Here is a 20,933-nt window from a genome sequence, read left to right as displayed (position 1 = left end):
TTCACAGAAATGCATAAACAAACAATAGATAACAGAGTTTCCCTAGTGGGATAAACTGGTATCGCGGCATGGTGGACAACTGAGATGAGACACTACAAAGTTGATAATTATAACAATTGAAATGCTAATCCTTTGCACATGAACGCTCACTCATTCGGGAATAATTGCAATCAATATATATATTTACGCTCAGTGTGTCGTCGGGATCTGTTGAAAAGTTTGTTTCTGTTGGAGTTTGTCCCCACTCTGTCGTGGTTAGAATGGGTAGTTCAGAGTGACATTCATTCATGTCTTTATAGAATAGATGTTTCGGCGGTTGTCGGTCTTCGCGTTCAATGATACCGAATTCCTAACTGCAGACTAGTAATTAATATCAAAGACTTGTTCTTATTCTGTCGGTATCGATATTCTAACCACGTGGTGTGGTTAAAAGATGCAGCCATCTACTCCAACCTTGGCCCTCTCGTTATCGAGGGAAGCTGGTCTGTAACCTTTAGCCATCACGTAATTGAGGGAAGCTCGGTCTGGTGATAGAAAACCCGGGTGGGGGTTGTATTCGGAAGAGCAGAAAAAGGCTGTCATGACGCCAGGTCCTAACTGTGCTCATGAGCAGTCCTCTGATTTAGTTAAACTCCAAAGGGAATCCTTCATTAAACAGTCCAAAATCACATTACACAATTTCACAAACAGTATCATCCTCACTCATTCATCTTATACAACAATTAGATCTCAACCTCATGAGGCTATTATATAAACAGCGTTATGGTAATGTGGCCGTATTGTCTCCCATGAGTTTCACAAAATTGTACCAAACGGACCAGTTCGTAGCTGGATTCTTCACCGATCTTTTATACCTTCTCCAGAATATAAATGTTGTTCGGACCTCAAGTTCTGTGAGGTGGAAGAAATTCCTTTCTCTCTCTGGAAACTCTCTATACTGTGGCCATGAGGAGATAATCTCCTCTAGGAATTTACGACTTGAGGTCGCAGCAGCCGGAGTGTAAGAGAGAGTGGGATGGTGCTCGCTGTACCCAAAGAGGGCAACGTCATGACACTAGTCAATTGTGTGTGTGTGACTGGAACTGATGCTCAAGTTTGCAAGCTCTTCAAATTGAGTCTCATACATCCTTAAATTGTATTCCTACAATGGTGGTGAATGAGTTGCAAAAATGACCTTAGTCACAAGTCGTTGTGTAATTTAATCACGCATACAGCCTGTAGATCTTACAAGTTGTCTATTTTGGGTCTAACAATCTTTACGTTGATATTCAGCACTTACTTTAAAGTCATGCACCCACAACTGTTCCCAGTTGTACAGTAAGTCACAATGTATTGAGGCTAAGCAAAGATGATCACCCAATAGGATTAACAAAAGGAATGAACTTCCTTGGGGTTCTCATGCCATGTCCATAGGCAGAGAACTGAAGTCATTCTTTGAACTAATACTTACAGCCCAATTAGTTCGATGAACATCACCTTAGTCTGTTTTGGAGATAAGAAATATCTTAATGTCCAAATGTATTAGTGTCTCAGAACAAATCATGTGAGAACGTTTTTGGTGTTTAACATTCACATCTAGATGGCAGTATTTCCTTATGTGGAAAAGAAATGACAAGTCTACTTCAAACTGAACAAGAAAAGATTGAATGTTCAATACAACTATTTTCCTTAGATCATTAAAACTATCCATAATACATATCAAGACTAGTATAAGTGATTAGGCAAACGTGTCAAAATACACATTTTAAACATTTTCATGCACAGAACACAGCAAATATTAACAAAACCCTAAAACTTGATCTACGTATTAGTCCGATCCGCTACTTTAGAGCATAAAAACGTCATGAAGGGAGAGTCAAGGCAACTATTTGTACAACAGAAAAGAGTTGAACATTGAAATACAGAAACTACAGTGTACGATACAACTCAATGGATTTTCAGAATTTGGAAGTGTGATGATGACGACTGGTATAATGGAGGCATTTGTCATGAGGAAGCTCTCTTCTCCTCGTATGGTGACTCATACACGTCCATGGGGGGGCAGGTGCAGACCAGGTGCTGGTCACCGTAGATGTCGTCAATCCTGGAGATGGATGGCCAGAATTTGGTCTCGGGCCTCACGAATGGCTGGAAATGGGGATAACGCTGATGTAAACATGTTGACATTCACATGAATCATGAAAACAACCATTTTTAGTGGAGTTGGTAGTGTGTGATGTTTTCCAGAGGGAAGACTCACCAGGGGGAAAGCAGCATACTCCCTGGAGTAGGGCCTGTCCCAGGTAGAGGAGGTGATGCTTGCCAGGGAGTGAGGTGCCATCTGTGGACACAGACCCCAGTGAACACCTATTTTAGCTGGTCTGGTGACAAAGCAACTCGTGCCACATTTTAGGTGCTACCACTAAAAGAACAGATTTATGCTCAATAACACTATAATAAAAGGTTGTCCATATCACAGGGGTATTTCTTAAACCATCTAGTGAAAAACTCCAACCCCAAATAATGTTGACTCGTCCTATTCTTGTGTGGCCAAAGAATACATAAATCAAAAATAATAATTACACTTCAGAAACCCCATCTCAAACAGACAGTTTCAAAAATGCTTGCCATTTCCTCAGAGGATGTCAACACAAAACAGTTAAATCGGGGTTAGTTTCAACTTGACTTAGTAAAATTGCTATGAGTTTAATGACCACTGTACGTAGCTGATTGCATGGCTTGACACACAATGTGTTAGTTGTCTGAGTCAGGCCAGTGACGTACCTTCAATGGGTTAATGCGGGCATCCATCCTGCCTTCCTCGATATCTGCTATTTCCTGTCTGATTCCCATCAGCGAGTCACAGAAGCGGTCCATCTCTGCCTTGTCCTCCGACTCAGTGGGCTCGATCATCAGGGTTCCTGCCACGGGCCACGACATGGTGGGGGCATGGAAACCTGACCAAGGTCAGACACACGGGGATAAGAAGGCTTACGGGTAAATTCAATAAAAGTATTCCAAATTAATTTTTTTACTTAGAGTAAGAGACAAGTGGGCCATGTTGACTTTTCAGCAGTGCCCAACTATCCGTTAATGCAGTGTGTTCCAGCTCACCGTAATCCTGTAGCCTTTTTGCCACATCCACCGCTTCAATGTTTGCAGACTTCTTGAATGGCCTCACATCCAAAATAAATTCATGAGCACAAAAGCCTGTGGACCAAAACAATCGGTGTTAAAGCAACATTTTGCTAGTGTTGGCTAATTACTGAAGGACTTTATAAAGTGATGTAATCAAAAGCTAAATGTTTACTTTTATTTGGGAGTGTGACCGTCCATTACAAATGGAATATGGTTCCAAGTGACAGATGCAAAGGTATTAAAGTTTAGGAACAAAATCTAAGAAGATCATCTGGCAATAATTGTATGATCTTCTGTGCAGAAAAGATCACCGCTTTCAGTGATGGTGTTCTTCTCCCTCCAGTCAGATTTGGTGACTGGTCCTGTCCACTCTGTTTTAAGTCCTGTGCAGCTTGTGCACGTCGTAGAGGGAAAAAGACACGTACGTGTAACTGCGAGTCTTAGCTTTCAGGAATGGGGTCATAATAGCTTATAGCTCCAACTGTTCAAAAATGTGAGCCACATTTGTAGGAAGTAAAACAGACCGCTCTGTTTGTCCCGGCCGCTTTTAGCGGCTATCAAAAGGTTACTCGTGTACCTGTGGTTCTATGAACTAAATGGCACAGTTTCTCTCGCGACCCCATTTTCAAATCAAGAAATCCGACAAGGTCATGACCCCTAGTTTGGAAAACGCTGCCATACGGGGTGAATAGGAACTACCACTCACCTTTCCTGCCTTTGAAGAGGATTTTGTAGTGGCTCTCCAGTCTCTTGGCCATATAGTTGGCATTCAGGATAGCCACCTCTGTGGCGTGAACCAGCCCCTTGGCTCCCATCATCTACACAGTAGGATACAAGGGCAGGGTCTATATCGACATGTACTCAACTGATGTCACTGCTTTAGTTGCATGTTTTCTCTCTGCATTTGCCTAGAAAGACAATTTGAGTATCCTGAATAACACTATTCTAACAAATCTATCATTATTGAAATTCCATGGCACTGAATGAACCATAAGATCCATGTTGGCATGTAATGTCATGACTTGTGTACTGGCGGCAGCTCTGCAGTGGTCACAAGCTGGCATTGCCACAAAGTCATAGAATCTGATTTTACACCTAACATTAACCACACTGCTAATCCTGATGCCTAACCTTAAATTAAAGACCAAAAAACACTTTTTGGATTCCATTACATTTTCACAATATAGCCAATATTGACTTTGCATCTGGCCAATCTAGCAGATACCACTCAGTTCTTCCTCCAAGACAATATTCATGACAAATGTCAACCTGCTCTTAGGATAGATGTAGTACTGACCTTGATGTAAGCCCAAGAGATAGGCAGGATGGCACTGGAGCCCCAGGGGGCAGCACTGATGGTGCCCAGGGAGCTGGACATGTTGCCTGCTGACATTAAGACCACTGGGTGGCTAGGCAGGAACGGGGCGAGGTGCTCCTTCCTGTTTAACATAACTTGATTTAAAGTCAAAAGTAATTACTTATCCACTTTTTAAAATTGTGTTTTTTTGCACTAAGAGAGTAGTAGTGTTTCCTGACCAGGAAAAAAACTCCACATTTATAATGGATTTGGCCAGTCATAGATCTGCTTTTGGCAGCTTGAGTTTGTGCTTAGCCCATCAATGTGCATTTGAGGGAAACTATCCAGTTTGTCACTTACACGCCAATAGGTCCCATCCCTGGTCCTCCACCTCCGTGGGGGATACAGAAAGTCTTGTGGAGGTTCAAGTGAGAGACGTCAGATCCATAGTCACCAGGACGACACAGGCCCACCTGTAGAGTAGAGTAGAGAGCAGAGCAGGTAGGAGAGAGCGGTGATGACAATGTGGTAGAAAAGCAATTCTCCAAAGTTACACTCATCTGCAGAAGAGGGCGCTACTGTACTCTGGGGGTAAAATGCATTAGACCTGGGTTCAAAAATAATCCAATTGAATAGCTCAAATACACTACATGACCAAAAGTATGTGGACACCTGCTCAGGGAACATCTCATTCCAAAATCATGGGCATTATTTTTGGAGTTGGTCCCACCTTTGCTGCTATAACAGCCTCCACTCTTCTGGGAAGGCTTTCCACAAGATGTTGGAACATGCAGGGACTTCCTTCCATTCAGCCACAAGAGCATTTGAGGTCGGGCACTGATGTTGGGCGATTAAGGCTAGCTCGCAGTCAGTACTCCAATTCATCCCAAAGATGTTCGATGGGCTTGAGGTCAAGGCTCTGTGCAGGTCAGTCAAGTTCTTCCACACCGATTGACAAACCATTTCTGTATGGACCTCACTTTGTGCACGTGGGCATTGTCATGCTGAAACGTCCTACCCCAAACTGTTGCCACAAAGTTGGAAGCACAGAATTCCCTAGAATGTCATTGTATAATGTAGTGTTAAGATTACCCTTCACTGGAACTAAGGGGCCAAGCCCGAACCATGAAAAACAGCCCCAGGCCATTATTCCTCCGAACTTTACAGTTGGCACTATGCATTTGGGCAGGTAGCGTTCTCCTGGCATCCGCCAAACCAGAGTCCAATGGCAGCGAGCTTTACACCACTCCAGCAGACTCTTGGCATTGCGCATGGTGATCTTAGGCTTGTGTGGCTGCTCGGCCATGGAAACCCATTCCATGAAGCACCCGACGAACAGTTCTTCTGCTCACATTGCTTCCAGAGGCAGTTTGTAACTAAGTGCCGAATGTTGTAACCGAGGACAGACGTTTTTTTTACACTCTACGTGCACTCGGTGGTCCCGTTCTGTGAGCTTGTGGGGCATACCACTTTGCGGCTGAGCCGTTGTTGCTCATAGACATTTCCACTTCACAATAACAGCACTTACAGTTGACTGGGGCAGCTCTAGCAGGGCAGAAATTTGACAGACTGACTTGTTGGAAAGGAGGCATTCTATGACAGTGCCAAGTTGAAAGTCACTGAGCTCTTCAGTATGGGCCATTCTACTGCCAATGTTTGTTTATGGAGATTACATGGCTGTGTGCTCAATTTTATACACCGGTCAGCAACAGATGTGGCTGAAATAGCCAAATCCACTAATTTGAAGGGATGTCCACATATTTTTGGCCATGTAGTGTATTTATGCTTTAGAATGGCACTTCCTGTTTTGGCGGGAAATACTGGCTTACCCGGAGAGAAAAGTGATTTATTCTCAGGGCGGAACATTTGTAAAATACTGAAAATATTCAACCGTACGCTGTAGAATAGTGCAATCCCTGAGACACTTGTAAAAAATATATACATACTTTCATAAGGTTCTTTCAAATACAATTCTGTAATATAACTCAATATTAAAATAATGGGCCCATGATTCAATTAACATGTGGATAAGCAACCCAATTTGTTTTTTTTACCATAAAAGGTCTTTCAACAATTTTAGTACACAGCTTATACTCTTCTCTCACCTGTGCGTTCATATTAGCACCGTCCAGGTAGACCTGTCCTCCGTTCTGGTGGATGAGATTGCAGACATCATCAATCCTCTCCTCAAACACACCGAAGGTGGAGGGGTATGTGATCATCATGGCTGCCAGGTTAGCCTTGTGTTTGTCCACCTGAGAGGGGAATAATGTGACTCTGCAACATGAGTCCACTTTTAAGGGGGGGGGGGGTTAATTGACTGCCAATTACACTACCAGTACATAGTGAGTGACCTGACTGTCGGGCCATCATGTTCAGCAATGATTTTTTAGTGCGGCTGGTTAGATTGAAAGGCTACTCTAACAGTGAGCTGAGCAGAATCACTCCAACCAGCTCTTACCAGTGCCTTGAGATTTGCCATGTCAATGTTGCCATCCTTGTCCACCTCCACCACCTGCACCTTCATGCCAGCCATCTGGGCACTGGCCGGGTTGGTACCATGGGCTGACTTGGGAATCAGACAAACCTGAGCAAAAGGAAAATATCAGAAACAGTTACACTCAGACCATCAAAGTAAAAGAGAATTAGGCCTAAACAAGTCAACCATTAGATATGCAATCACAGTCATAAGATTTCGAAGCGCAAATCTCCAATTGACAGCAAACATGATTTAAAATACGTCGTCAATTTATTTTCTCTCTTTTATAAGGAGACTTATTTTGACATTTTGCAATATTGTCACAAGGTCATCCAGACCTGTGTGTTTGTTGGGTAATGTTTACATTTCCCCCCCCCTAACAGGAAAAACAAACTGAGCTCAATATATTTTGCCCATGACTTGCAGTTCACAAAAAACACCAAATATGGGATCTTGGAATCAAGTAACTTCCAGACAGTGTGGTATTTTCTGTCCCTTATTTGCACAACTGTGGACCTTGACTTTTTCAAGAGCTCACGCCACTATCAAAGAAGTGCTTATAATAGTTAAAAAATAAAGGCCAAATTACAAAACTGGAAAGCTACTTGAACGAGCAGTCTTATCTTCGGTCACTGTTCTATCATATTCCCATCACCAGATGTACTCAAGCCACTTCAACCCAGCACATTGTGACACTTGGGGCCTTTCAAAGTTCCTGTAGAAGTATCCAAAACAACTCTTCTTCAGATTGAGCTTTTCCAATACAATGTCTGTTGACAAACAAGTGATTGTACTTAAAACGAGTCCCTTTATGTCTTTACATGTGATAAATGATTATAGGTGGGTCTAAGTATCATGCATTACATATAGGTTGTTTACAGGGAAATGGGTGCAAACATTCTGACTGAAAATTAATTAAGGTCATTTGTAGTACACAAACCCCAACATGTACTTTGATATGTTATAACAATTAACCAAGGGTGGGTTATTTTGAATCTACAGGGCCTAGCATGTGTGCTAGCAAAGATGTGTTTAGTTTCATCAGAACCATACTTACTGTTCTATGGGCCTCTCCTTTAGAGTTCAGGTAGGCTTTGATGGCCGCGAGGCCAGCGTATTCTCCCTGAGCACCACTGAAAGACGAGGTTATACAGTCTTAATGTACCAGACATGCTCACAGACACATGCTCCCAGTGAAGTCTCAGCATAATCAAACGTGCCAAGTTCAAAGGTTAGTCTATATGAGCGTCATAGTAACTGTAAAGGAAAAGCATGGAATAAGAGTTGAACAACCAGGCCGCTATCTTTCCAGGCCAATGTAGCACGATGTGCTTTTCATCAGCCCCATTTATACTGATAAGTGGGGGACTTGGAACCATAGTTATCAGCCACAAACTGAGTTATATGATCAAGTGAAATTAATCAATTGGACAATGTGGTATGTGTAACAGAGGGCGACAGGAAAATCACGCTCGGATGAGGAGTCTGGGAAACTGAAATCCCAGTTGGTCATGAATACCCCAGACTGAATATTGCTGTCAGTGAGGGGCTTACCTGTTGGGTTGGAAGGAGATCTTGTCATAGCCAGTCACCTCACAGAGATCCTTCTCCAGCTGCCTGAAGAGCTGCTGATAACCCTCAGCCTGGTCCAGGGGACAGAAGGGGTGAAGGTTGGCAAACTCCTTCCAGGTGATGGGCTAAAAACAGTGGGAAAGAGAGAACAAAGGGAGAAATATGGGAAATGACAGTCAGCGATGTCTTTATGACAAAACAGTGTACATAAGGTAAGCTAGTGTTTTTCACAACACAACCACCATAAGGAGGAGAAAGAAAATATTAATTAATCAGGGTTGGGGTCAATTCAAATCGAAGAGTCAATTCAGGAACTGATTTGAATTTAAAAATGGAAACTTTTAGAATAAATAGCTTTTACTTTTAAGTTTATTGGGAAATCATTGCAAGCTAAAGCCCTTTAATTATTGGTGCAATCTCAGTACTTCCTGAATTGATTGCCTTCTAACCGAATTGACCCCAACCCTGATATTAACTCACCATGAGCTCTGAAGAACTGTTTAGCTTCATTGTGCAGGAACCCTGACATGGAAAACAAAATGGATATTACAAATGGCGATGGCCGAGAAATCTTTTCAGTAGTTCGTAGGTTTTTAGTATTCAGACCATGTAAAAAAAGCTTATGTAAAAAATAAATAAACGAAAATAAAACATTTCTTTGCTTTCCCATAACTCACCAGTGGAATCATGCTGTGAACCAGAGAGATGTCCTTGTTCTCCAAGCGTTTCATGTAGCGCACAATGTTGGTCTCCGAATGGTAACTGCATGGGATGAAAAATAGGAGTGAATCAAGATTATAAAGATATGTTTTAGGCCTAATGTGTTATTTTACTTTAATAACCTTAGTGCTTAAACCCTGTATTATCCCTTATACAGTACCAGTCAAACGTTGACACCTACTCAATCCAGGGTTTTTCTTTATTTTTTACTATTTTCTACATTGTAGAATAATAGTGAAGACATCAAAACTATGAAATAACACATATGGAATCATGTAGTAACCAAATAAAGTGCGAAACAAATGAAAATATTGTATATTTGAGATTCTTCAAAGTAGCCATTTGTCTTGATGACAGCTTTGCACTCTTGGCATTCTCTCAACCAGCTTCATGAGGTAGTCACCTGGAATGCATTTCAATTAACAGGTGTGCCTTGTTAATTTGTGGAATTTCTTTCCTTCTTAATGCGTTTGAGCCAATCAGTTGTGTTAGTGACAAGGTAGGGGTGGTATACAGAAGATAGCCCTATTTGGTAAAATACCAAGTCCATTTTATGGCAAGAACAGCTCAAATAAGCAAAGAGAAACGACAGTAAATCATTACTTTAAGACAGTCAGTCAATCTGGAACATTTCAAGAACTTTGAAAGTTTCTTCAAGTGCAATCGCAAAAACCATCAAGCGCTATGATGAAACTGGCTCTCATGAGGTCCGCCCCAGGAAAGGAAGACCCAGAGTTACCTCTGCTGCAGAGGATAAGTTCATTAGAGTTACCGGCCTCAGAAATTGCAGCCCAAATAAATGCTTCAGAGTTCAAGTAACAGACACATTTCAACATCAACTGCTCAGAGGAAACTGCATGAAATCAGGCCTTCATGGCCAAACTGCTGCAAAGAAACCACTACTAAAGGACACCAATAATAAGAAGAGACTTGCTTGGGCCAAGAAACATGAGCAATGGACATTAGACCGGTGGAAATGTGTCCTTTGGTCTGATGAGTCCAAATTTGCGATTTTTGGTTTCAACCGCCGTGTCTTTGTGAGACGCAGAGTAAGAGAACGGATGATCTCTGCATGTGTGGTTCCCACCGTGAAGTATGGAGGAGGTGTGATGGTGCTTTGTTGGTGACACTGTCTGATTTATTTATAATTCAAGGCACACTTAACAAGCATGGCTCCCACAGCATTCTGCAGCGATACGCCATCCCATCTGGTTTGCGCTTAGTGGGACTATCATTTGTTTTTCAACAGGACAATGACACAACACACATCCAGGCTGTGTAAGGGCTATTTGACCAAGAAGGAGAGTGAGTGCTGCGTCAGATGACCTGCCCTCCACAATCACCCGACCTCAACCCAATTGAGATGGTTTGGGATGAGTTGGACTGCAGACTGAAGGAAAAGTAGCAAACAAGTGCTCAGCATATGTGGGAACTGTTGGAAAAGCATTCCAGGTGAAGCTGGTTGAGAGAATGCCAAGAGTGTGCAAAGCTGTCAAAGCAAAGGGTGGCTACTTTGAAGAGTCTAAAATATATTTTTGTTTAACACTTTTGTTTACTACATGAATCCATATGTGTTATTTCATAGTTTTGAGGTCTTCACTATTATTCTACAATGTAGGAAATAGTAAAATAAAGAAAAACCCTTGAATGAGTAGGTGCGTCCAAACTTTCTACTGGTACTGTATGTGTAACAACCTTATGCTATCAGTGCAAGGAATTATTCTACCAAGCATCAACTGTAGTTTGGGACAACAAAGACAATAATCACGGAACGTCACCTAATGTCTCTCACCAGTCTGGTGTCATTATACTGATAATACTATCATCACTGAGAACACAAGTCATCAACAGTTATGGCATAACAAGCTCATCCTTATTACGGCAAATATTGTAATATGTGGCAGCTACAAACAGACCAACCTGTTGAAGACTGTGTGAACGAGGTACTTGCTGGTCCTCTTGAAAGGACTACCCATAATGCCTTTCACCCTTTCACCCATCTTCTCAGCAATCAGCTCCTGTAAATTGAGATTTAAATGAAATTTGATATTTGTCCTATGGCTTCAAGATGGACCTTTGCACTCTCTTAAGAAAGCAATGCTGAATATATGCATAATCTTATTCCATTGAAAGCAAACGTACCGCTGAGGATTCACATCCAAAGACCCAGAGCAGATCGTCCAAGTCTCTCTCCGTCACGGTCTCATCCAGAGACACACCTAACTAGGTAAACAAATAAATCATTTCAACCAAAAGTCACCTTGTCCGAGAGATTTACATGGTTATCAAAACATCACGCCAGGGTAAGCCTAAATGAAACGCAGCCCTTATTTTAAGTGTTTCTAAAATCCCCTATGGGAAAAATGTATGTTACAAAAACAATTGGAACCATTTCCCTGTTTGACAGCTAGGTTATGACACCGCCACTGTGGAGCTCTATGGAGGGGGGGGGGGGGGGGGGGTCTTAATATGAGTGCATCTATGCTTCTGTGTCCTTTAATGACAATGTATTCTAACACGGAACCCAAACAGGCTGCGAGCGTGCGCCATCGTGCATAAATGTATTTTGTCCCCCTAAACCAAACGCGATCACGACACGCTGGTTAAAATATCAAAACAAACTCTGAACCAATGACATTAATTTGGGAACAGGTCGAAAAGCATTAAACATGTATGGCAATTTAGCTAGTTAATTTGTCCTATTTAGCTAGCTTGCTGTTGCTAGCTAATTTGTCCTGGGATATAAACATTGAGTTGTTATTTTACCTGAAATGCACAAGGTCCTCTACTCCGACAATTAATCCACACATAAAACGGCCAACCGAATCGTTTCTAGTCATCTCTCCTCCTTCCAGGCTTTTTCATCTTTGAACTTATATGGTGATCGGCATCTAAACGTTTATAGTATTACCACGATGACCGGCAAAACATTTCATTTTTCAATCACCCACGTGGGTATAACCAATGAAGAGATGGCACCTGCTTCTATAAACCAATGAGGAGATGGGAGAGGCAGGACTTGCAGCGCGATCTGTGTCAGAAATAGAAAGGAGTTCCATTTTAGCCCTTGGCATCGCAGACGCTCATTGGCGCCCGCGAGCAGTGTGGGTGCAATAATTGAATAACATGGATTTCTAAACTTATTTTGCGACGCTCGCGCACGCGACGTGTCCGGTCTGGTCAGCATGTAAGGGTCAAACGTTGTCAATAAAGCACATGGGAACACTGTGTGGATGCGAATGTAATTTGTTCCCAAACTGTATCTGTTACTACTCACCACTCCCTCACTGTAGACACGCAGATTAATCTCCCTTTGGACAGCCCTCTCCAGGATGTCCTTGGCTGCCACACTGCAGCCAACCTTCAGCGTGTCGAAGAATATCTCACTGTGCAGCCTGTGTCCGGCCCGCTTCAGACCTGATACAAAAGGAGGGAGAGAGGCATTTCTAAAAACTCAAAGAATACATTTGTAAATCATCTGAAAATAAGCAATGTTACCATTGTCTTTCTCAATGCACCCTTATAGTTGAAATTTGCTAACCATTGATTGATCGTAAAAGTTGTGACGTAAAAATGGATCTGTGTAGTCAGGGTGTCGGAGGACATACCTTCAGCCAGTATCAGTGCAGCATTGTGTGTCCTCTCAGCAATGTGCTTTAAGCCCTGGGGTCCATGATACACCCCAAACATGGCTGCCATGTTGGCCAGCAGAGCCTGAAAGACAGATACATTTGAAGGTGAGAAACTTTCCTTTCAAAAAATAAATACTAATCATTTATAAATGAAGACAACCACTGCATTGAGATTTTTTACACAAACAAACTTTCATAAGAGTTGAATACACTAAGTTAACAATCCTGTTCTGGGGCAAAGCGTGTCGGTATTGGGGGGTGTACAGCGTGTCGGTATGGGGGGGGGTGTACAGAGTGTCGGTATTGGGGGGGGGGGGGGGGGGGGGGGTGTACAGCGTGTCGGTATTGGGGGGGGGGGGTTGAAAACCGGGTCGGTATTGGGGGGTGTACAGAGTGTCGGTAATGGGGGGGGGGGGGGGGGAGGGTGTACAGCGTGTCGGTATTGGGGGGTGGGGGTGTACAGCGTGCCGATATTGGGGGGTGTACAGTACCTGTGCAGTACAGATGTTGCTGGTGGCCTTGTCTCTACGTATGTGCTGCTCTCTGGTCTGCAGAGCCAGACGGTACACCTCCTTACCAGCTGCATCCCTGCAGACGAACAAGGGACATTTCAAACCAATGTGCATCGAGATAGTCTTTATGTATATGTGCATGCTGTATATTTCAGTCTTTTCCATTGTGAGCAAGAATTATATAAAGTCAATCAACATGTTTATAAAGCCCAAGATTGAACAATCTCAAGAGATCTGACTTCCATTCTGAACATGGCCCATGTGAATCTTAAGGGCTCTCACCTGGTCACTCCCACCATCCTGCCAGGCATCATCCTGACCAGGTTTTCTTTGACAGAGAAGAAGGCAGCGTGGGGACCACCGTAGCAGAGTGGTACTCCGAACCTCTGGGAGCTGCCCAGGGCGATGTCCACCCCAAACTCTCCAGGGGGGCGCAGCACACACAGGGCCAGCAGGTCGGTGGCACAGCAAGCCAGAGCCTGCAGGGATGAGAGACGGGGAGTCTTCAAACAAGTCACTTCGGTACCAAACTGGAATCACCACATAATGAGGGGTCCTTTCCTACCAAACGAGGAGCAACAAATCCAAAATAACACTACCAAACCCCAACCCACATTTACTTTAAAATAGCATCCTAGGTTAATAAACGGTTACTACCAATGTCAGACGTGGCAGCTCCCTTACCCCTCCCTTGTGAGCACGGTCCACCAGCGCAGTGAAATCCTCCACTCTGCCGTCGGTGTCTGGGTACTGGAACAGCACACCGCTCACATCCTTCCCACTGAAGTCCATCTCATGAGGCAGCTTCAGCACCGTCTTGACCCCGATGTAGCTGTTGGTCAACAATCAGAGCACCCATAATGAGGATGCTGCTTTCAGTACACAGTTCTAACCTTGGTGAAGCTATGAAGGATGTCCGTACTTGGCTCTGGTCTGCACCACAGCAATCGTCTGAGGGTGGCATCGTGAGTCGATGTAGAACGTCCTTCTCTTGTTCTGTCTGTAGGGAACATAAACAATTAAAGACGCAATATGTCACTTTTTGGGCAGCCTGACCAAATCCACATAGAAATTCAGTTATAGATCTGTCATTCTCATTGAAAGCAAATCTAAGAAGCCGTAGATCTGTTCTATGTGCATTATTTCTATGCTTCCCGTTCTTACGTTTTGTTTTAGCGTCTTTAACTTTTGTACACCAGCTTCAAACAATCTTCTTGGTTATGGAAAACATTTCACAGCGGTTTAGATGGTACAATGATTCTCTACACTATACTTGCTTGTTTTGTCACAAATTCTGCAAACTATTACAATTTTAGAAACCAGGAAATGGAGGAGCGATTTCTACATAGTGCACCTTTAACATGTGTAGGGCCAGGAGTTTTTCCTGACAAAGTAACCTCATCAGGAGAAACTCTGGGCCTTATTTATAGACTATTACTAGACCCTATACATGAACGATACTAAATGAACTACCCTTTAATGGTCAGCCACTATTTCTCTTATGTTTATTCTCCCCTCACCTATGGCAGAGCTGCATGGCCTCAGCAGCGGCTGTCGCCTCATCCAGCAGAGAGGCGTTGGCCACAGCCATGCCCGTGATGTCACAGATCATGGTCTGGTAGTTGAGCAGACTCTCCAGGCGACCCTGAGCCACCTCAGGCTGGTAGGGGGTGTACTGTGTCACCCTGAGGAGAACAGGAGACACAGAGAAATGATTACACATTACATGTACTTGCTACGACTGTGATATGTGATTGTCTCACCTAGCTATCTTAAGAGGAATGCACTAATCGCTCTGGGTAAATGACTAAAATATTTTTTTTAATGTAAGAATGTATTACAATACACAGAAAAACCAAACTCTTTTTCAAGGAATCGAGATACTAGGGTGAAATGGGTGGAAGTTTATGAAAATAAAGAAAGTCAGTGCTGTCTTGTTTTAAGTCGGACAAAAAACAGATCCCAAGATCCCACATTGGGGCGGCAGGGTAGCCTAGTGGTTAGAGCGTTGGGCTAGTAACCGAAAGGTTGCAAGTTCGAATCCCCGAGCTGACAAGGTACAAATCTGTCCTTCTGCCCCTGAAAATAAGAATTTGTTCTTAACTGACTTGCCTAGTTAAATAAAGGTAAAATAATTTTTTTTAATAAAAAACATGTGAGGATGTAATTTAATGCAGTGCAAACCTAAACTGGAAACTTGAGCCTCAAGTCAAAAGATGTATTTGATTAGGGGCACGTTTTTCTGCAATGTAGCAACTAGTGATTTAATGACAAGTGTAACAGTTTAACTTTAGTCCGTCCCCTCGCCCCGGCGCGAACCAGGGACCCTCTGCACACAGACAACAGTCACCCACGAAGCATCGTTACCCATCGCTCCACAAAAGCCGCGGACCTTGCAGAGCAAGGGGAACCACTACTTCAAGGTCTCAGAGCAAGTGACGTCACCGATTGAAAGGCTATTAGCACGCACCACCGCTAACTAGCTAGCCATTTCACATCAGTTACACAAGCAGAAGCCCATACATATATGCACCTTGAGTGCACAATCAAACAGTATCTTGCCCATGGAGACAACTTGGCTAGATGCAGAACAAATAACAACTCTTTTGTTTTTGTGTGTTTGTACCAAAGTGACCGTTACCATCCTGAATTCTCCAGAAGGTTTCTCTGTATAACTGGAGGCACTGAGCAGTTGTAGTAGCCCATTCCGATATAAGACCTCCACACCTTGTTCTTTGATGCAATCTTTTGGAGATGCTCCAAGACTTCATTCTCGCCTGCAGAAATAGAGATCACAATTGGCATCACATATATTTGAGGAAAAAGTGCATTAAACAATTATACCCATATATTTTCTGAACAAACCACTGAAACGAATGGGCAGTAACGTCATATAGCATCAGATTCACTGTCATAATGGAGTGGAAAGGAAAACAGCTTTGTGTACTCCACGTCACTGTCGTGTTCTGTGTGAACTGTACACAACATTTCTGTGCGTGTAGAATGCACTTCCATTTGTGCATCATATTTCTATCTATTGTAGGGGACAATTATGTGCAACATATGGGCCCTTTCCCAAAGGTTAGTAATCTAGCCTTATTCTCCAGTGCTGTAGGGGAGATCAACCAATACACACCTAGACACTGGAATTCCTCAGGCATTCCGTCACTGCTTAGCAACACCCTCAGCAAGGAATGGACAATACTACCCTTCAATCGAGTGCCCAAAGTACTCTCATATTCAGGATGAGCATTTCTCTGGTGATTTCTAATGAGGTATACCACCATACGATCAGAAAATGGTGAACATTTGCAGTTTGAGTTTAGGTGGCAAAGAATTTAACTGTAAATCCATTAAAAAAATGGGGGGGGCTACTGTGGCGCTGCACATTTCATTTGAGAGGACAGTTTTCCCATGGTCCCAAAGTTCCTCAAAGCATCAGAAAAGCCTGATTCAGAACCATCCAGCACATCTATTGTTGTGAAGAGAATCCCTTGCTGGCTTTGCAAACCAAGCCCCCCCAAAGCTGAACAAGCAAAAAGCAGTATGGCCTCCAGTTTGTTCCTTCAGCATGGTTAGCTACATAATGGAACAAGACAGAAAGGAGTGACCGAGGGTGGTCTTAGAACCCCCCTCGACCTTCTTATTAAGCATTGTGAATATTAAGTCAATCATTTTGCATAACAATAATGTTGGAAACTCCCCAAATAGCAGATAAGTGTTATTTTATATAATCTGATCAGTGTTATTTTATATCATCTGATCAGTAAGTAGTACAGTGGTATTTAAGTACACTAGGCCAAGCCTCCATTACCAATTGAATTACTTTTCTCTCACCATGTTGAGCACTGCTGGAAAAGCAGGATAGTGAAAACAATGACTAATGTAACTGATGCAAAACAGAAAATTATGCAGCAATAATACTAGGGATTTTGACAGCTGAGAGTTACAATACATGACATTAACACCCCAAAACGAGTAGTTTGTATTACATTGATTATTGTAGAGATGGGTCACTGGTAAGAGTGCATCATCAATGTGGCCTGGTGAGAATATTGGCAAAATAAGAATCATCTTTGATGTGCCTTCGATGAAAATTGTCATCAGCAATACTTTTTCAAATTACTTTGCTTAATTAAATATTGTATATTATGGCCATATTGTCAGTTGCTTTAGAACAATGTTTTTAATAAATGCAATCCATTACACAGAACAAGGTAAATTAGTAATACAATGTACTGTACTTGTCCAGAATAGTATTTTTATAGCCTTGTAAATCTCAAGTGATAACAGTATGAGACGTCAGTCTCTGGTGGAATTATCCAGGGGTTTGCCAGGGAAATATGCCTAGTAAGTGTTTTGTAGACAATAAACTATTATTGATATTAAGACATTTAAAAGGTCTCCTAATTCTCTTAATCGATTGTAAATCCGTCTATTATTAAATGTAAAAAAAAAAAAAAATGTATTAAAGTAAGAACACCAAAACCCACCAAATTAACCATATTAGGAATTCCATGAAGCTCGTTTGCACATGTCATTCGTCTGTGATGTAATGTTAACGCTATAACCAGTATGAACTGGACTTGGGACAGGAGCTCAAGGCTGAACTTTACACTCCAATTGCCATCCTATTAGCATCGGCTTCCCAACAGGAGATTGGTGCTGCTCGTTGAGTTCCGCAAAAACAACTCCAAATATGTTCAAAGGAAGACTTAACCGTGAAGAGGGCTTCACAATAGGAGTGCAACCTACATTTCAGCCAGTCGCTTGCTTGGCTTGATTTACAATGTGAAAAGAAAACTCAGACCAGCAAAATAGGCAGACAAAACATAAATGCAAATAAATAAAACGTATCAAGATTACATTTGACGGGGAAATCAACAACAATATTGAAACGCACTTGAAAAACAAAATCATACCAGAAGCGGGAATTTTATAACACGATGAGGCAATATATATATATATATATATATATATATGTATATATATATATAGCGAGAGAGAGAGAGAGTGAGAGAGACAGAGAACACACACACACACACACATCAACAATAACACGTGCTGTTAAAGATGATGGAAAGAAGATAAACTTACAGAGAGGATCATCCATTTTCATACTTCTTTGAATGCGGATGGATTCTGGAACTGTATCTTCTATCAACTGGGCGATTGACTGTAAAACAATGTATAGATCACAAAAAATCGCACTAAAACTATATACATTGTTGAAAGTTCAGCTGTTTATGACAAGAAACATGCAAGAGCGCCTGCAAGGCATTAGATCGACACATTAGCCTACTTTCTGTCCTATCAATTCTCTATTTATCCAAATGTTTATAAATCTTACCTCAAGTCCAAGAACATCCAGCATCTCCCTTTTCTCCCTTTCGCCTGGACCAATATGTCTCTCAGCAAAATCATCGTGTCTCGGCAGTATTCTGTCTATCTGTCTGGAAGAAGCATAGACTGCAGACATCCGAAGACCGCGGACAGTTACAAAAGCATTGCGGTTTTGGATTCTAGTCTGTAGTTTCACAAAAAGTCGGCTTTGACCAGATATATGTCTGCAAGGTGCATGTGAATTCAACGATTTGGCGAATAGGATCCCCCAAGACTTTGCACAGCTTTGCATTTTTAACTCACTAAAACAAAAAGCTATTCAAAAAAATCGTTCACGCTGCCGACCTCAACTGAATCCCTCAGACATGTGATTTCTCCCAAAGTCTCTGCCATCTACTTCAAACTGCTTAGTTTATACGCCTGCCCCTTAAAAAGGAACTAACCAATCGATAAGAGAAAGGTCGCTGACGCGCTGACGAGCCCCAGTCAAACAGCTGCAGTGAACTTTCTCACCTGCCCGCCCACTGTAAATAAAACGAATCCGCTGCTTTGTATCGGGCGACCATCATCTCCCGCCAGTTAGCTGTCAGTTGGAGCGAAGATGCTGTGTTTTGTATTAATTCAAATGTAGTACATGTTTACAACCATAGCAAGAGCGCTCGAAACGACATGCCAATGCAATATGCTTGTGCATGTGTAGGGGAATCGTCTAAGTAAGTAAACAGTGCAATCCCATTAGGTACAAAATGTGTGTTTTAAATCTTTATCTCAATTATTTTATTTTCATTATTTTGTAATGCACCCTCCTTGGGTAATATTCACAGGGCCACCAGGAGGCATGTTTTATTATACTGGTTGATGTAGGGTACCTTAATTATCCAGTTATTTTTAATATTTGTTGAAAGCAATATAATGATGGAACTATCTTGCCTGATGGATAGTGCCTGCCATGCCATGGCAGAAATTGTGAAGGGGTAAGAAAGGTAACATAGAATGTTGTTTTAGAATGGAGGTCACATTGAAGCCAAGCCTCTTACTGCCTTTTTGGCAATCTGGACCATATTCAGTATTGTTGACATCTTTGCAATAATGTTTCTGAATTAATCAATTATAAAATACTTTGAGCACAGATTAACTGAGAATGGAGGCTGTTTGCACCATATTATTAAATGATTATATTAAATTACTAGAGGGGTTATATCATCAAACCGCAAAGTTCCCGAATGGGGTGAAAATCTTTGTCAGGGAGAAATCCAAAACCAGTCTAATTGGAATCAATGGCATTAGAGCCATAGGGGATGCATTTCCTGCTTGTACTTATGCAGGACAGGAAAATAAAAGTATGGCATGTGATGTATCAGAAATTATGTAAGGGAATTATAGTCAGCCTAAAATATTATCATATAATTATACATACAGTTTATACAGGTTTATACCAATTTCCGATATAAATAGCCTAAAATATACAGTACCATTAAAAAGTTTGGGGTCACTTAGAAATGTCCTTGTTTTTGAAAGAAAAGCACATTTTTTGTCCATTAAAATAACATAAAATTGATCAGAAATACAGTGTAGACATTGTTAATGTTGTAAATGACTATTGTAGCTGGAATGTCTACATAGGTGTACAGAGGCCCATTATCAGCAACCATCACTCCTGTATTCCAATGGCACGTTGTGTTAGCTAATCCAAGTTTATAATTTTAAAAGGCTAATTGATCATTAGAAAACCCTTTTGCAATTATGTTAGCACAGCTGAAAACTGTTGTTCTGATTTAAAGAAGCAATAAAACTGGGCTTCTTTAGACTAGCTGAGTATCTGGAGCATCAGCATTTGTGGGTTCGATTACAGGTTCAAAATGGCCAGAAACAAAGAACTTTCTCCTGAAACTTGTCAGTCTATTCTTGTTCTGAGAAATGAAGGCTATTCCATGTGAGAAATTGCCAAGAAACTGAAGATCTCGTACAAAGTTGTGTACTACTCCCTTCACAGAACAGCGCAAACTGTCTCTAACCAGAATAGAAAGAGGATGGGGAGGCCCCGGTGCGCAACTGAGCAAGAGGACAAGTACATTAGAATGTCAAGTTTGAGAAACAGATTCCTCACAAGTCCTCAACTAGCAGCTTCATTAAATAGTACCCGCAAAACACCAGTCTCAATGTCAGCAGTGAAGAGGCGACTCTGGGATGCTGGCCTGATACAGCCTGGATTTGAACCAAGGACTGACACCTCTTGCACTGAGATGCAGTGCCTTAGACCG

General features: G+C 42.0%; 1 protein-coding gene across 1 annotated transcript; it reads right to left on the bottom strand.

The window, feature by feature from the left end:
- Positions 1 to 1,179: 1,179 nt before the first annotated feature.
- On the bottom strand, positions 1,180 to 18,964 carry LOC120056914 (glycine dehydrogenase (decarboxylating), mitochondrial-like). The gene is made up of 25 exons (XM_039005226.1): positions 18,680 to 18,964; positions 18,427 to 18,505; positions 15,971 to 16,106; positions 14,850 to 15,014; positions 14,252 to 14,329; positions 14,014 to 14,161; positions 13,612 to 13,808; positions 13,309 to 13,405; positions 12,794 to 12,899; positions 12,463 to 12,602; positions 11,328 to 11,408; positions 11,106 to 11,203; positions 9,143 to 9,227; positions 8,946 to 8,987; positions 8,448 to 8,590; positions 7,951 to 8,026; positions 6,876 to 7,001; positions 6,520 to 6,669; positions 4,775 to 4,887; positions 4,415 to 4,556; positions 3,824 to 3,935; positions 3,094 to 3,189; positions 2,764 to 2,936; positions 2,240 to 2,320; positions 1,180 to 2,127 (listed from the first exon to the last, which is right to left on the bottom strand). Exons 1-25 carry the CDS (start codon positions 18,962 to 18,964, stop codon positions 1,987 to 1,989), a joined length of 3,090 nt encoding a protein of 1,029 aa, XP_038861154.1. The 3' UTR covers positions 1,180 to 1,986.
- Positions 18,965 to 20,933: the final 1,969 nt, after the last annotated feature.

Source organism: Salvelinus namaycush, chromosome 1, assembly GCF_016432855.1.
Source record: "Salvelinus namaycush isolate Seneca chromosome 1, SaNama_1.0, whole genome shotgun sequence".
NCBI lineage: Eukaryota > Metazoa > Chordata > Actinopteri > Salmoniformes > Salmonidae > Salvelinus > Salvelinus namaycush.
The sequence above is the reverse complement of the archived record's forward strand: the minus strand, read 5'-3'. Positions and strand labels throughout refer to the sequence as shown.